General features: G+C 41.6%; 1 protein-coding gene across 1 annotated transcript in view; it reads right to left on the bottom strand.

Annotated features, from left to right (window-relative positions):
* Positions 1-17,146, bottom strand: part of maml3 (mastermind-like transcriptional coactivator 3) — a 376,636-nt gene that overhangs the window by 13,541 nt on the left and 345,949 nt on the right. The window contains exons 3-4 of the mRNA XM_052043814.1: positions 9,749-10,015; positions 4,633-4,753 (exon numbers count right to left, since the gene is read on the bottom strand). Coding sequence (XP_051899774.1) covers positions 4,633-4,753; positions 9,749-10,015 — 388 coding nt within the window. The remainder of the gene's footprint in view (positions 1-4,632; positions 4,754-9,748; positions 10,016-17,146) is intronic.

The following is a 17,146-nucleotide window of genomic DNA, read 5'->3' as shown; positions in this document are numbered from 1 at the left end:
AGTCTTCAGTTACCATGACAGGGGACTATTTCTGGTTTAGTAAGGAGTGCAGAATTCACTTCCAATAGTGAGGTTCCAGTCTGATAAAGTAGCAACACAGGACTACATGTGTGCAAAAGAGTAAAGTGTGCAGCATAAGAAGTTTGGAGATCCCTCAGCTAATGGGTCAGATCAAAGCTCTATAATCCTATCACATCGATTCATGACTGGTATGGGACAACTACGCAGCTAACAGGGGAGGGATACTCCATCAACATCCTCCTTGTCAATGGGGGAGTCCAGCAAACCATACAAAAGGATGAGGTTGGAGTATTTCAATCCATCTTCAGCCAGAAATGCCAGGTGAATGATCCATCTCAGCCTCCTACTGAGGCTGCAATGTCTGCAAAGCCAGTCTTCAGCCAACTTGATTCACTCCACATGACATCAAGAAATAGGTGAGAGCACTCGATATAAGAAAGACAGTGGGGTGAGGCAACACCCCAGCTGCAGTGACAAAGATCAGTGCTCGATAGTGGTAAAGTAGGGCATAGTACAAATCAGGAAATTAGAGGAAGTTGTAACAAAGGCAATATAACAATCAAGGGTAACTTTAATTTACATGGACTGGGCAAACCAAATTAGCAATAATAGTATGGAGGATGAATTCATGGAGCTACAAGAGATTGGAAAGCTAACAAGGGAACAGGATGTTTTAGATGTAGAATTGTGTGTGCAATTAATAGTTTTGCAATTAAGGTGCCATTAGGAATGACAGAATTTTATATGAAGGTTGAAAGTGATTTAGTTCAATGCAAAATCAGGGTCTTAACTCTAAACAAGGCAAACAATGAAGGTATGAGGCATGAGCTAGCAATGGTGATCGGGAAACTACATTGAAAGTAAGCAAGCAATGGCTAAGATTAAAACTTGGTATACAGCAAATATATATCCTTTCAAGGCATTATAAAACAGGAAATGTGGTCCAGCCATACCTGAGATGTTAAAGGTATTATTAGATCAAAGTAAAATTAAGCCTGAGGACTGGGAACATTTCAGAATTCAGCAAATTCAGAAAGCAAAGGAAATTAGAATACAAGAGTAATCTCGCAAGAAACATAAAAACATTTAAAAATCTTCCATAGATATGAAAGGAGGAAAAGGTAAGTATAAGTTAACGTAGATTTTGGAATTAGTTTATTATTGTCACTTGTACTGAGGTACATTGAAAAGCTAGTCTTGTATACTGTTCAGACAGATCTATTCATTACACAGTGCATTCAGATAGTACAAGGTAAAACAATACAGAATGCAGAGTAAAGTGTAACAGCTGCAGAGGAAGTGCAGTGCAGGTAGACAATAAGGTGCAAGGTCATATCCAGGTACATTATGAGGTCAAGGGTCCATTTTATCGTACTAGGAAATCAAGAGTCCATTTTATCATACTAGATCCCTAACAGACGGAAACAGGAAAATTATATTGGGGAATTAAGAAATGACAGAGAAGTTAAACAAATAGTTTGTGTCTTCATGAAGCAAAACACTGAAGACCTCCTGAAAATGGTAGGGAGAAGTAGGTCTAGAGTGAATGAGGAGTGGAAAGAAAATAGCATTAGTGAAATTGGCGGGACTGAAAGTCAATAAATCCCCTGTCCTGAAGTTGTCCATCCCACGGTTTTGAAAGAGGTGGCATTGGACATAACAGGTGCACTGATTGCCACCTTCCAGAATTTCACAGTGTCTAGAATAGTTTCCACAGATCAAAAGGTAGCAACCGTAATCCCGTTATTTAAGAAAGGGAGAAAGAAAATGGGGAACTACAGACTAGTTAGCCTGACATCACTAGTGGAGAAAATACTATTAGGGAAATGGTAGCAGGGTATTTAGAAAATAATAATAGGATTAGGCAGAGTTAAAATGGACTAATGAAAGCAAAACCATGTTTGACAAAGCTGGTGGAGTTTTTTATTTGAGGTTATAACTCACAGAATAAATAAGTCCATAGGTGGCTTTGGTTATCGTGTTCTGGGATATTGTTTCTTGGGCTTTTCCCTGTGGTCAGCACTGGAGCTCCTCATGAGGGTCAACAACCAAATTCTCCAGGAAGACAGCCCTTAAAAGGGCTTGGAAATTTGAAGACATCAAGGAAAGTAGCCTATCACAGGATGAATGAATCATGGCAGCTGCCTGGAGTCCTTGAACCTATTAAGTGGAAGATCTTGAGTACATACCAATTGATTATTAATGGAGTAGTGACCTACTCCATGGAGAAGGGAGAATAAACATTCCTGAGTAATTTGGAGTGCCTCGCTACATGCATGTTCAATGGGTTCCAGTCTGTGTCAGTAGAATAGCAGTCAGAGCTACAAACTCATGGTCATTCCAACTGGCTGCATTGGTAGCAGGTTGATGCAATTGCTAACCTTCAAAAGCAAAGCAGTTGTCTCCCTCTAACCCTGGAAAAAACCCAGGTATAAGTGTAGAGAGCAATGCTCATTTTTATAATCAGCTGTAGAGAATATTAAACAGGTCCACCAGAGGGCAGATCTTCATTCCGGCTGCAAAGATCTTCTACCTGATAGCCTGAGCATCCTGAGACACTAATGTTCCAACATATTAATAAAATTGATCCTTTGCCTGTAGGGCTAATGTGTAGGGAATGGGTTCCTGCAAACTGGACCAAACTCATGAAGTCCCTCCTGCTGAGTAAGGAGCAGCCTAGTGCTTTACAGATTGAGCTTGTGGTTGTCCAATGTAATCTGGGTCGCATAGTATCAATGCATGACCAAAGAGAGACACAAAATGTGATAAGCAAAGTAGACAGTCCCAAAGTGCTGAAATTTCACAAAGTTAATACAAATTTCCGATGTTCCGTAAGGGAAGAAGCAATGCAACTCCTTTCACAAAATTACCCGAGAAAGAAGGGCTGTGGCTCAGTATTTATTCTCAGATCATCTCCTCAACCCCATCCAATGCCACTGTAATTTTGGAATGAGTTTATAACATGTTCCAGGAAACACATTTGCCCCAAACTCAATTCTGAAATTACTGTTAAAATTGGTCTTTATGAGTGTTTATCGCACAAAATTGACTCTCAGCTCTCTCTGGCAGATAAGGGAAGGGGAGAGAGGAAAGACCCAGTTGTAGACAGACATACTTGGTTTCTGTCTGGACATTGGTTGGTTGAGAAATGGGTTTAATAATTCTACTTATTATTATGGCTGCTTATTATGCGCCTTTCACAGAAAATCCATTAGGTTAAATAAAATTTCTATTAAAAGCCACTTCATCACAGGATAATATGTTGTCCAGTCTTGTTCATTACAAGTAACATGTTTATTGAAATATAACCACAACATCTGCCTCGCTATGAGCAATGTTGCACAAGATCCTATTTTACGTGGAAAAATTACTTCCAAATTTAAAGCTCGTACACTGGATATGAATTCCTTCACTCCTAATCAAGAGGCAGCACCTTTATGAAGTGTCCAAGTTTGGCTCTGAGAATATGGTGAATATATGGAGAATATGGTGCCTTATCATTCCCTGTTTCACTAAATTAGTGGACTGCAGAATTTTCATGAACAAATACTTTTAATATCCAAATCTTCTTCGTTGTTCCCAATCAGGTTATGTTTCAGTTGCTCCCCAACAACAGGCAACATCAACTATCATGTAATTGCATGAAGTTAGTCTACTCAACAACTGCCTAACTCTATGCCACAATACAAAGCATGTGTGAACAAACGGAACATTAATAGGTTTAATCCCATGCCATCAACTGATCCTTGCATACAACGCGTGTAATATTGGAAAATCACAGGTGCTTTCAGGTTCTAGTAAATCACTCATTGCATGTGAGTTCCAATGCAACACTCCAAGTAATATGGGCCCATGCAATGCTCAGGACTGTGTGTTGGATAGCCACTAGGATTGCATGGCTCTCAATGTCAAGTGTGATCCTGTCCATCACCATCTGGGACATGCCCTCTTCTCATTACTACCAACAGGGAGGAGGTACAGGAGACCCAAACTCAATGATTCAGGAAGAGCTTCTTCCCCTCTGCCATCAGACTCCTGAACAATCCATGTACCCATGAACACTATCTCATTATTCTTTTTTATTTATGTAATTGATAGATTTTTATGTCTTTGCATTGTACTGCTGCCACAAAACAACAAATTTCAAGTCATATGTCAGTGATAATAAATCTGATTCTGATTCTGTCTTTACTTGACATCTGTATGGATATAGTTTTCAGTCAGGGTTAGAGGGCAATTGCATTCTCTGAATGGAGTAGAAAACAATGCAAGAAATGCAAACCCAGAATGCTGAACACTGGTAGGTAAATTGCTCCCTAGTGCGTAGGTGAGTGGTAGAATCTGGGGGTAACTGATGAGGATTGGGGAGAATAAAAATAATGGGATTAGTGTAAGATTTGTGTAAATGGGTGGTTCATGGTCGGTGGACTTGGTGAGCTGAAGGGCCTTTTTCTGTGTTGCATCTTTCTGTGACTCTATTTATGAAACGAAGACCATCGCCTAATTAAAAATTATTGCATCCCTTCAGCAAGTATAACCAATGACCATAACAGCATATTTAATATCACACATTCAATCATACGGATCAAAAAGCATATTACACAGGCTTACCTTGGAACTGGTTGACCTGTTGAACAGGATATGGATTCCTTTGCTGGTCCTTGCACTGTGGATGTGGTCTGGGGAGATGTCGTTGCATCTGTTCATGCTGCTGTTGTTGTAGCTGCTGTTGCTGACGGGAGGAAAGCAAACCCATTGATTCTGGGTAAACAATTGTACTGTTATAGTCAGAGCAGTTGTTACAGCCTCCTTAAATTTTCTTACTTCTTTAATTCCTTTTATCCATCAGGCTGCTATAAATGAAAGTTACCTTGATTTTTCTTCCCCCCACTTTTTTGGGTTTCCCCAAATCAATTGCTCATTTGACCCAACTAAAACGATAGGAAAATAGGAGAAAATAAATGCTAGATCCTTGCCGTAGGAAATTAACCCGTAGCATTAAACCTCGGCTGAAATTTACTGAGAGACGACATTCTTATTGTGTGGCTTCCCCTACTTGTGTAAGCTGACTGAGACCCCTAACAGTGGTGGTTTTCAGAGCTGTGGTTTCAACTATGTTACTGGTAACTAACACCAACTCATCCCTTTAAAGGTCCTCACTTATAACGTTTACTAGTCTTTTCAGTGAAGTTAACTTGAGGTAAATTTTATAAATTGTGGATTATTGCAGATGATCTTAAGTGTCTTGAAATCCATTAAACTATCTCTTGGATACCTAATGTCCCTGGAGAAATGGTGGAAAGAACTGAAAGTGTCATTCTTTTTGGAGTACTGCTGACCACTGAACTGAGTTGCATCTAGAGACTAGGAGGACCCCTGTGAAACTTGCAGGCCACTAGATTTTCACAGGCATTTTCTCTTCTCACCCCCAAAATGCTTCAGAAATCATGAGGATTAAGTTTCAAGCCTGAACTACTACATTGAGAACTTGATAGCTAATTGGCGAACAGTGTTTCCTTCTCCAATCTGCACCCAATATACATAGAACTGGGACTTCCAATCAGATTCACTGCAGAGTTATGAGGAGCAGGAGCCTCACCGTGGGACAATGTGGCAAAATGAAGCCCCCTCCTCACAGGCCATGTCAGCTGCTGAGAGAAGCCAAACCTAGGACTGAACCTGGGAACTTTGGAGTTTCCCACCAGCTAATCAGTGGTGTGATGCCAACTATTTCCATTATTGCTCAGAAATTATTTGAGTGATTGCACAGAGAGTTGTAACGGACACTCCCGCATTGATAAATCGACTCCTCTACAGATTAAAGGTAGATTTTGGAATCCGCTCCATAACAATAGGGTGGACTTTAACTTTGCCTCTACAACAGTAATACTGTTCGCTTCTTTTTCTAATGAGCCAGCTGGAACCTTAATTCATGCCCTTATCACCACCAGACCAGAGCACTTCAAGGGCACCACCAGTTTTTAGTGTTCCCCTGCATAAACGTCAGCTTTTTCAAAGCTTTTCCCATACCTTATCTCAGATTGTCCCATCCTCATCCATTATACTTCTTCTAGCTGTCTTACAATAGATCAACTTTAACATTTTCTTCCTCTTTTTTGCATCTCGTCATTGTTCTGTGTCCCTATCACTGCAATCTAGCCTAACCACACAATCCCTGGACATTAAGGCCTTTTGTCCATGCTACCTTTCTTTGCTCCACCATTAACAGCTGAACCTTCAGCTGTCCTGTCCCTGCTCTAGAACACCTCCCCCTCGTTAACCTCCTCCTGAACACCCATCTTTTTGACGACAGTTTATGCCACTTCTCAGAACATTTCTTCCTTATTTCAGCAAGTTTCTTGAGTATGGTTCCAGGTCGCACGTCTTGGGATGCTTTCTTGTGACAAAGGCGCTCCAATCAATCCACATGATTGTTATTACTGCGGTGACCATAGACTGTTCACTTTACTGACTTTACATCCGTGTAAAATCAAGCTGCATTGTTTTTCAAGTCATTGGTGTAATGTGGTGCAATGTAAAGATTCTGGACAGAGCTGCAGCAAATGAGGAGAGTGTCACCATTAGCCTGGGCACTGGAAGTAGAATGATTGTCTCTCCCTACTTGGTCCTCTTGCTTTCTACCCAATTTAAACAACAGTGCCAATTCAGTTTGAGGAGGGAAAGAAAGACTTTTATTTGCAGGAATAAATTAGTACTGCCCAGAATTTACAGTCTGTAGTTAGCTCAATCCCTTGCATAGACAGGACTTCCTGCACTGTCAAATCCCCACATTTGTGGCCTAAACGAGCCACACCCATAACTTCGGTGAGATCTTTTTTCTTTAAATGGCACGTTTCTTTTTAATCATGTATAAAGGTGGTTTCCCCAACAGGAAAGCATCAAATATTTTGTTACATACTCCATGCAGCACAAATGACTTTTAACCTTGGCAAATTGGCTCCACCCAGAAGACTATTAGTGGACCAAAGCTCTCAACAGGGAGGCAGCACGAATAGGTTTGGTCTCATTGAAAGCAACTCCTGGACATGTGGCACATGGTGAGACTTGGTCATTCCTGTCTAAAACAAGTGGAGCCCACAGTTTTGATTGCTCTTCTCTATCACCTGAAGAATTAGGTTTGTTTTTAAGTTTTCACAACATAATTCTGGACACCAGGGTGCAGTATTAGAACAGACCATAGTTTCAAATATTTCTATATAAATGATGGTCCTGGTCGAACATGTGCCCAAGGTTAGTATATGTGTTAGGTCAAAATAGATTTCAAATCAAATGTTGAATGTTTATTACCTCTAAGTGTCTAACTCCTACTTTCACCCAATTCTCTCTTGGGTGGGAACTTCTGAATTAAAGACTCTGGAGATAAGAGTCTGGTTTCTAACCAACAGCAAAAGCAAGCTCATGGACTTCCCTGGATAGGTTGGATGCTAGAGACCACCTATCCACTGAACCCTCATCGTTGTGGCCATTAACCTCTCAAAAAACTTGCATCTTGAGTGCTTCCAAATTACTTGAGGTTGGCAGAATCCCTGAATCACACACAGACAACAGTGGCCACTGGAGAGTTACCACTTTGCAAACCTGGCTCAATAATCCAAGGAGACCAACAACAGTTGCACTAACCTGGGATTGGTCTTGGATGCGTCATGTCCACATTATTGACTACCACAGAAAATTCAGAAGTCATTTAAAATGTGGAGGGGCAAAATCAGCATAGTCCCTGTTTCATTCTGGTGGTGGAAGGGTGGGGGCGGGGGCACATCAAGGAAGTGGGTGGTTTCTAGAAAAGTGCAAATGGTGATGGTTCAGTATCTGGGTCTGGGACACAGAATCTTGCACCCTTTTGTGTCTTAATGTACTGAAAAAGATTCTGGAAAGAGCCAATTTTTAAAAGGAGATTTGCGTGACAGGGAACAAAATAGCTGAGCAACAACAGCCAGCCAAGTCCCAGTACTGTATTATACTGGAGAACTGGGAAGAAATCAATTGATTTCAAGGTTGAGAGCACAGATGGAGCTCTCCATCCTTCTCACATTCAGTGCTCCTGCAAAGTACACAGCACTCAGGCTCCTAATACCACTACAGTGGTGCCACGCACTTTGCATGAGTTGGGTTCACAGTGTGTGGAAAACAAATCAGGCAGCTTTGACGCAACATCCAGCTGGCATGGAAGTAGCACAGGTAAAAGCCTGGGAGATGCCCACCTACGATATGATTTGGATTTGATTCAAACCTTGGCCTGTGCCATGTGGCAGGTGCCAACAAAGTGGGGCCACCATCAACCTCAGCACCCTTGGCCTGAGTTGGGTTTAAATATCTATCAGTTTAGATGCATGATTTTATCCAGTGACCACTGCTGGTAAATTAATGTGTACGGGGATGTGAGGTTAGCTGGGGGTTGCTACTGTCCTCCCAGACTGGACTGGTTGGGTGACATTCACTGCCTAGGTCCCCAGGTGAAGAGCTGCCCAAGGAATATAAGGAGACCACCAGTGTCTACAGAACTGCAACTCAGCACAAGTCCTGGCTTCAAAAAAGAGGATGGCAGGAAAGGTCAGATTTCAGGGATGAAAAAAGGAAGTTTGAAATCGATGGCAAGAAAAGGGTAAATGAGGGGATTACAAGACTGCTTAAGAGGCTGAGAAAGGTCATTTGTGCTATTTCTCCATGGTTCTGGTAGTGTCCCAGTGACTGTGCAACAGGAGAGTGGGTTACATTTCACAAAATTTACAGTGCCTATGTGTTGGTAAGGCATCAAAACTTTGAAGTTGCCATGTGAAGTACCAAGGTGAGGATTGTGGAAACAATAAAACCACAATGTGATTAGCTTCAGGTCTACATCACAGGGTCACAGCCCAGGACAAATGGGTGGACAGGAGGGCGGGAGAGGGCAAGGGATTCCATTGCAGCTGACAATCACAAAGCTGAGCAAATTGAAAATCAAACAGACTAGAAAGGAGCGACACAAAGCTGGAGAAGGATAAACATATCACTTTAATACTATACCTGAGCTGGGAGAGAAATGGGATAGTGGGGCTGATGTCTGAGGAGAAATTACATTGACTAAATTTGTATTCACCAGATTTCACAAGAATCAGAGGGGATCTAATTGAAACTAACAAAATTTTTACATGGCTATACAGACTGGATGTGAGGAGGATGTTTCTCCTGGTTGGTTGGTTGGTTGGTAACAAGAGATCACACTCTCAGGATATGGGGTTAGACATTTAGAACTAGATGAGGAGAAATTTCTTCACCCAGAGGTGCAATTCGCTATATAGAGGCTACAGAGTCCAAGTCACTGAACATATTTAAGAAGGAGATAGTAACATTTCCAGACATGGGAAGGGCATGAATATGGTATTGAGATAAGGGATCAACTGTGATTGTATTGAGTGACAGAGCAGGTTCAAAGAGCTGAATAGCTTACTCCTGTTCCTATTTTTCTAAGTTGTTATTGAAATGGAGACACAAAGGAGGAGTGAGAAATAAAAAAATTATATCATAAGTATGTGCACAGATTTAGAGCACTTTGTGACACTGATCATAATGAGAAAATAATGAACTCGGCAAATTCACAAGGGTATCCTCTATTTAGACTAGTTTTGGATTTAATTGGTGAATTCCTGAAGACAATACCCTTCTGAGGTACGAGAGGGATCCTGGGCTCCAGCCCTTCCTGCAGAAACTATCTATAATAAACGTTTACCTGTTCTGCCAGAAACTGCTGCTGCTGCCTCTGCTCCCTGAATAGCTGCTGCTTTTGCTGCTCCATCATGTGAATCTGATGCATTCTCTGTCTCTCTTGCTCCATCAACAACTGTTTCATCATGACTGCCTGCTGCTGGTTTCCAAGGTAACCTGGGCCTCCAGGGTTACCAGTCATGGAGCCGGGCACTGGGGCCCCAGTGCCAGGACCTGGAACAGGGGGCTGGATGGATCCTGCCGGCCGAGAAGCTCCCACCGGATTCTGATCCTGTGTGGAGGAAAGAACTGACTTAGTGCTCAAAGAATATACAGGATATAACACAGCCACTAACAGGATACCATGTGCAGAAGCAACCCGTACCAACAATTCGACGAGAAAAAAGCTCATCCCAGCAATTGGTGTTTTGCTCATCCACAATTCTAAAATGTTAAGGAGAGTGGGATAGCTTGTTCCCAAGGCCTCTGGAAACAGGGCTATTCAGCTCATTATACAGAGATAAGTATTCATATTCTTATAATATCTACCCATCCGGTCTGACTAAAGTGGAGAAATCAAGTGAGAAAATTGTGTTTGGGAAGTGGGAGACCAGAATATATGAAATATAGCTCATTAGCAAAGTGAAACAACCAGTACCTACTATAATGCAAAGCCCAACCAGATTAAACTATATAAAATGGCTCACATGAGAGCCTATATTTCATCAGTGTACCAAGTGACTTTCTGTAGACTATGAAACCCAGGGGATTAGCCGCTGTAGTTTTATTTCAGCCTTTTAAACAACCAGTGGCTTTACTGTACTTCACGTAAGGCACTACACTGCTGCATTCTCAACTGAAGATTAATTTTGTCTGGCATTGTTACAGTAACATGTTATGTCTCCTCTGCCACTAGTACAATACCACCGATCGGCAGGCAGGGCTCCGATATACCACAGTCTTACTGGCTTGTTTATTACACTTACACATTAAGACATTACTCAGTAAACTGAAAGGCTGACATTCTAAGAGTCACAGCATTAAAAAAAAACATACACAGTACAAAGAACAGTTCTTTATCAGAAGAAAGCATGCACTTGTTTCAAAGGATAATTACAACCTTCACTTTTGACAATTGTATGCATGAATTTACAAAGGCAGGATCTCAAAAATTAATATTTACATACATCACATAGCAGCTGGTAATACTATGTTTTTTAACATTCTAAGGACTACAGATTAGTTGGAGGAAAAGAAGTATTTTTTTTAAATGATTTATTTTTACATTTATTTCAGCACTCCTAATTTTCTCCTATTATTCTTCTCCTGAGGGTGGTGGTTCATAATCATATTGCAGCTCAGGTCCATAGAGACAAAAAACCCTACAGTACTGTGCCCAGGTGTCAATGCTTTGAGAGTCCAGGCAATAATAAGTGGCAGGCGATTTGACTCTGTGCATGCTCAGGTTATTTTGTTCTGGGGATGTGCACATCATTAGCAAGGCTGCTCTTATTGCTTATTCCTTAATTGCCCCAAGAAGCTGATGCTGGGGGTTCTGTTGCAATTGTTTTTTATAAGCTAAACTTACTAGGCCACTTCAGAGAGAGAGAGAGAGAGAGAGAGAGGGAGGGAGGGAGGGAGGGAGAGACAGAGAGACAGAGAGAGGGACAAAGACAGGGAGAAGAGAAAACAAGAGAAAGAGAAAATAGGCTTTGCAGATTCTCTTCTAAAAATATTAATGAATCAAAGATGGTAGGTACAAAACTTAAAGAGACCTCAGACCCGCTCAGGCAAATCAACTTACACACAAATGATGAAGGGCCCACACCACCTCAGTGAATTATTTAGCAGAAGTATAAGCAGACCTGCATTATATGCCACTGAAGACCATGTGCACAGAGAACACATAAATAACGTGGGGGCCCTGGTGAAAGTTACAGTCGAGAAATTCAATCTTGTACTCATGTTTGTTTTTACGCACAATGGAAATAAATTATGATGTAAAAGTGATCACTAAACAAGATCGGGACTAGATCTGTTAGGCAAATTGGTTGGCATGGACAAGTGCTGTATAGTTCTATGACTATATCGCTAGACCAATACATATTGAAGTTTGACTCACACCCGTGTGTGTGCATCACACATATGCACAAAGCATGCAGCAATGACATAGATAGGCGCAAAATGCATGTTTGATGCCTCTATGTGGTCCACACTGGACCACATACAGGTTGCAAAGAAACAATGTTGCCATAATAGGAAAAACTATTAGAGGTTGCAGGACCAATTCTGGACTTCCCAAAATGATTCAGCCTTATGTGCATCTTGGTTGGGGAGAGACTTTGCAGCAGGCATCAATGGGCCAGATTTCTGCTTGTTTCTTCAGGTGAGACCTTTTTGTGGTGGTGGGGGGGGGGGGGGGGGGGGGGGTTGTTGGGAGGCGTGTTCTGAGCACTCAATCCTCTTTATGGGTATCCACCTTTGGTTCCTCAATTTCCATACCAGGGATAGGAAGCCCATTCCTGCATCTGTCTAGCACTCTTTACTCCAGTTCACTGTAAGTCGCTCCAAGACCTCTAACAGAGGTTGCAGATGAGTTCCATTACCTTAGGAACATAAGCCACAACGTCACTTAGCAAGGGCTTGTTCATAGTTCACATGCAACTCCCAAGATAATGCACACTTAATATGCAAAAGCACACAATAGATCACAAATTGCAGGCCTTCATGCACAAAATCTGGCCAGGTACTTTCTGCTGCAAAAGGATTTCCAGTGGTATTGGATCATACCAGTGCTCTACCCACCTCCCTTCACACTGCCATTTTAATGCAGGTCAACAAGCAAATATGAATTTCTAGGCCCTACACTGTCTTTAATAAAAACAAATTTCCATACTCAACAAAAATGTAAATGATCAAATGGGCATTGCATATCCAGTTTCCAAGTTTCTGAACAAAACAAATCCTGCCCTGGTGGTGCAGCTGCCACACAGCTCGATCCTGATCTCGGAGGCTATGTGGAATCTGCACATTTTCCCTGTGACTGTGTTATTTCACCCTGAGTGCTCTTGCTTCCTCCCACACTCCAAAGACGTGCTAATAAATTATAAAGACAAAAAAGACTGCAGGTGCTGGAATCTGGAACAAGAAAAACAGAAAGCTGGAAGAACTCAGTGGGTCAAGCAGCACCTGTGGAGGCAGAAGGTGTATGTTGATGTTTCAAGTCGAAAGCCTGCATCAGAATTTGCTAATAAATTAACTGGCTGATATAAATTACCCCCAGTGTAGGTGAGTGGCAGAAGAATCAGAGTGGAGTTGATGAGCATGTAAAAGACAATGAGTTACAGGGAAATAAGTGGGAGAGTGGGATTGATGGGAATGCTGTGACAATCTAATAAAAACAGAGAAATCACAAGGGCTACTAATCACAATTACTTTCTGTCAGCAAGTAGTTCGCAATAATGCACAACAATTTTTAAATAAGTGAATTTAAGGTGCTAACAGAAAACATGCAGGCTCAATTCTTAGTTTAAGTCTCATTTCCCAAGACTGAACAGAAGGCAGTGTAACCCCCATATCCTCACTGATGAAGACTCAATACAGACTGCCAATCAAGTTATACGGTGAAAGATCCTGCAAGCGGCACCTGGTCAGAGTGGACTTTTAAACAAAATGAAATTCTACAAATTGTACAAGTCCAGAACACACAGATTTACTTAAAAGCCCTCTCCTATATTTTCATTTCTCCTAAAACTTAGCTTATGTATTAGAACTTACTTTCAAGAAGCAATTCAAATACTTCAATTGATTTAAAAAACCTCATAGCAAGCTGTTAACATATTTAGTTACGATATCCCTATTACAAAAATTAAGAACAAATCTTACATTATGACATATTTCAATATAAAATGGGCCAGAGAAATGATGTTGTGGACAGGAAGTACAACTTATGTATTTATGTAATCTTACACATTCTGCAAGATGCCGCTTGCAGAATGTGTAAGATTACATAAATACATAAGTTAGTCTCCTGTGATGTTGCCTGCAGGGTTTAGTTCTCTATTTACCTCTAAACGTTGACCTAAGTAAGTGTTTCATTTGGGTAGTTGAGGAAAAAATTTGTATCCAATAATATATTTGGCTTAATGTATAGGCAGAATGCCAAATATTGTAATTTTTCTTGTCAATTGCATTGTGTGATATTGCGGTAGATAGAACATAGAACAGTACAGCATAGGAACAGGCACTTTGGCCCACTATGTCTGTACTGACCATGACGCTAAATGAAACTAATCCCATGTGCCTACCCGTGATCCATATCCCTCCATCTCTTCATGTTCACGTGTCTGTCTAAATGTCTCTTAAACGCCTCTATCGTATTTGCCTCCACCACCACCCGTGGCAGCGGGTTCCAGGCACCCATCACTCTCTGTGTGAAAAACTAGCCCCGCACATCTCCCTTGAACTTACAAAGTGTGTCAGAATTTGTAGCACTGCAGAACTAAGCATGCATGGATTTGAGAGTTTTAAATGTAGAATGGCTGCTGAGAAGTGATGGCATGATTAACAACGGAGAGGTGCATTGTCTGGAGGAGACTGGATAAAATATTAAAGGGACCATGACCCTGAGTATGACAGCACTTGCGAGTGGGAATCCGGGAGAGTAACTTGCATTAGAGAGAGGGAGATGTGAACATTTTCAATGCCACAACTTCATTGCTGCTGTCCCTGGGGTTCACTCTCTTAAAGCAAGTATCAGTGCTGGGTTCCTTGTATCATGAGCTTCTGATCTATAATTAAGAGGTACAAAAGAGAGAAAAAAAACTAGTTAGACTCTTGGGCGGTTGTGGAGTGGTGTTTAAAGCGAGGGCAGTGCTTGACGATGGTTAAGGGCAGATTTGCTACAGCTTGTCAAACTTGACCTGAAGAACATCATTGGTTTTCCAGAGAAATTAATTCTCTCTTTAAGGGTAACTTAGAATTGTATAAATTCACAGAACAAAGGGTTGCCATTTAGCCAATGTAGGTTACAAAGAGCTCTTCAGGCTATTGCCGGTTTCTACCTCTCAGTCCACAGCCTTGAAGGTCAGACTTCGATTGCTCAATAAGGTCAAGTGCTCATCCAGGTACTTCTTAAATGTTGCTGCCTCCACTATCCTTTCAAGTAGTGAGTTCCAGTTCCCCCACCACTCTTCCATTCAAATAACTTTTCTTCAACTTCCTTCTAATTCTTCTATCATTTATCTTAAATCTATTGAAAATTAAAAAAACACATAGGTGTTGAAATAAAAACAGAAAATGCCGTAAATACCCAGCAGGTCTGACAGCATTTGTGGAAAGAGAAACAGATAATGAATGATTCAGGTCACTGATTCTTCACCAGTTCTTAATGAAGGGTCAGTGACCTGAAACCTTAACTCTGTATCTCTTTTCTCAGATGCTACCTGATGTGTGGAGTACTTCCAGTACTTTTTGTTTTTACATTAAACTAATGACCAATCTGCTACGAGCTACTCTGCCAAATAGATCATTCCTATTCACCCTGTCTAGACCTCCCATAATTCTTTATGCCTCAATTAAATCTTCTCCAAGACTTCTTTGTTCCAAAGAAAACAACTCCTTACTTATTAATCTTTTCTCATAACCAAAATTCTTCCAGCTATGTGCCCACATTAATTGGGAACATTTTGCATTGATCCCGTAGGAATAGAGGGAATAACTCCAGAGTTAATTTAACATATAGGCTGGATAAGAGTTCTTCTTTGGCGTAGTGAAACTCATGGTCAGTTAGGGCTCAGTGAGTGAGCTAAGAAAGAGGTTGGGGAGTCATGTGTCGAAGCAGCTTATCAAAGGTAAGTAGAAAAAATAGTTAAGATACTGTATAATTTCCCAGAAATTCAGCTTTCCTAGGGAGTTACAATAAATGGTTATTGAACACTGGCCAATGACCACATTGGTCACGGTCATGGTCCTGCCATAGCAAAATTCAGTAGATGACAGTGTAAGATTTTTACCCTCTGTATTCATGCTGTACTACTGCACAGCAGGCAAGTTCCAGAGTGGAGTCACGCCATGGGAATAGCAGGAGAGGGAGAGAGCTGGCAGTAGGTCATTGGAATTCTGATGGGACCTGTGCAGTGGAATGAGGTGGGGGTCCAAAGTCCAACATGGGCCAAGGATGAGAGAAAGGAGGCCAGCTATTGGGCATTGGAAACCCAGTTGAAGGCATGGTTGACAGGGCCAGGGGACGGTGAGGGGCAGCTGAGGTGCAGTCAGTTGGGTGTGAGGGGGAATTGTTTGGTTTGCTGATGATCAGCTGTGGGGATGCATGGACTGGCTTGGTGTAGTTGTCGGAGGAGGGTGGAGAGTGGGGAAACAGGTACATAATTAAATTAAAGGAGGTCTGTCAGATTCAAACTCCCAGCAGCACTGTGTTTAAATCGCGCTGCTGCAGAGGCAACAGTGCCACTCTAACTTGGTTGTTCTGAGAATCTCCAACAGCTTCCACAATTCATCATGACGTGTCTTAATTTCCCAGGCAACATTCTACGCAAGTGTTGTATAGGAACTAAACCATTTTGTGTGTGCTGTTGGGGAAATCATCTTATTGGCGGATGTACATTTTGCAACTAGAAGTGCCCAAATCAATTTCTGGAGGGGTGTGATTTGATTGGAAATGGTCAGAATTGTATTCCGCTCCAAAGTAACCAATTATCGCTCATGCATTGTGTTTATGTTCACAGCACTGCAACTCAATTTCCAGTCTAATATACTTGATCTTTTAGAATAGCACAAAACATCAGACATACATGTCTTAAAATCATGGAATAAGTTAACAGGATGCGTGTACGTGTTGAAGAGGGAGAAATAAAGACATCGGAGCCAAACTCTGCCCTACTGTTATGTGAAGTGTGTGCGCTTTCCAGTGATGATCACCTGCAGGAACAGTGGCTGATATTTCAATTGTATCTGCCTCACATGGAAGGCCAAAGGTGCGATTCTCTGTAATTGGGTCAAAGGTCTCAATTACGTAAACTGTTTCTGCTGCAAGTTGATCCTCCACAGACAGACTGCCTATTTTACACTGTTGACCATCCTTGCCTGCAAAAGCGATAAGGTTAGGTCCAGGAATAGAGTGACTAACTGACCCTGTGTGGGACAGGCCTGCAATATAGATATCAAGTCACAGTCTCAGGCTGAATGACTCCGGGGCAGTATTTGTATTGAAGTCTTCCAATAGTCACATTGGTCCAGTCCAGCTTGCAAATATCCAGGTCAGCAGCTGAAAGTAGCAGAACCCAGAAATGTACCTGGAGCTCGGAAGAGCTTGGATTTAAATTTAATCAGTTAATGACCCAGTAATGAAGGACCGCTATTCCCACAATTCACAGCGGCAGTGGAAAAACCCTTTTTCTGAGCTGGG

This window comes from Pristis pectinata, chromosome 2 (assembly GCF_009764475.1).
Source record: "Pristis pectinata isolate sPriPec2 chromosome 2, sPriPec2.1.pri, whole genome shotgun sequence".
In the NCBI taxonomy this organism is placed as follows: Eukaryota; Metazoa; Chordata; class Chondrichthyes; order Rhinopristiformes; family Pristidae; genus Pristis; species Pristis pectinata.
The sequence above is the reverse complement of the archived record's forward strand: the minus strand, read 5'-3'. Positions and strand labels throughout refer to the sequence as shown.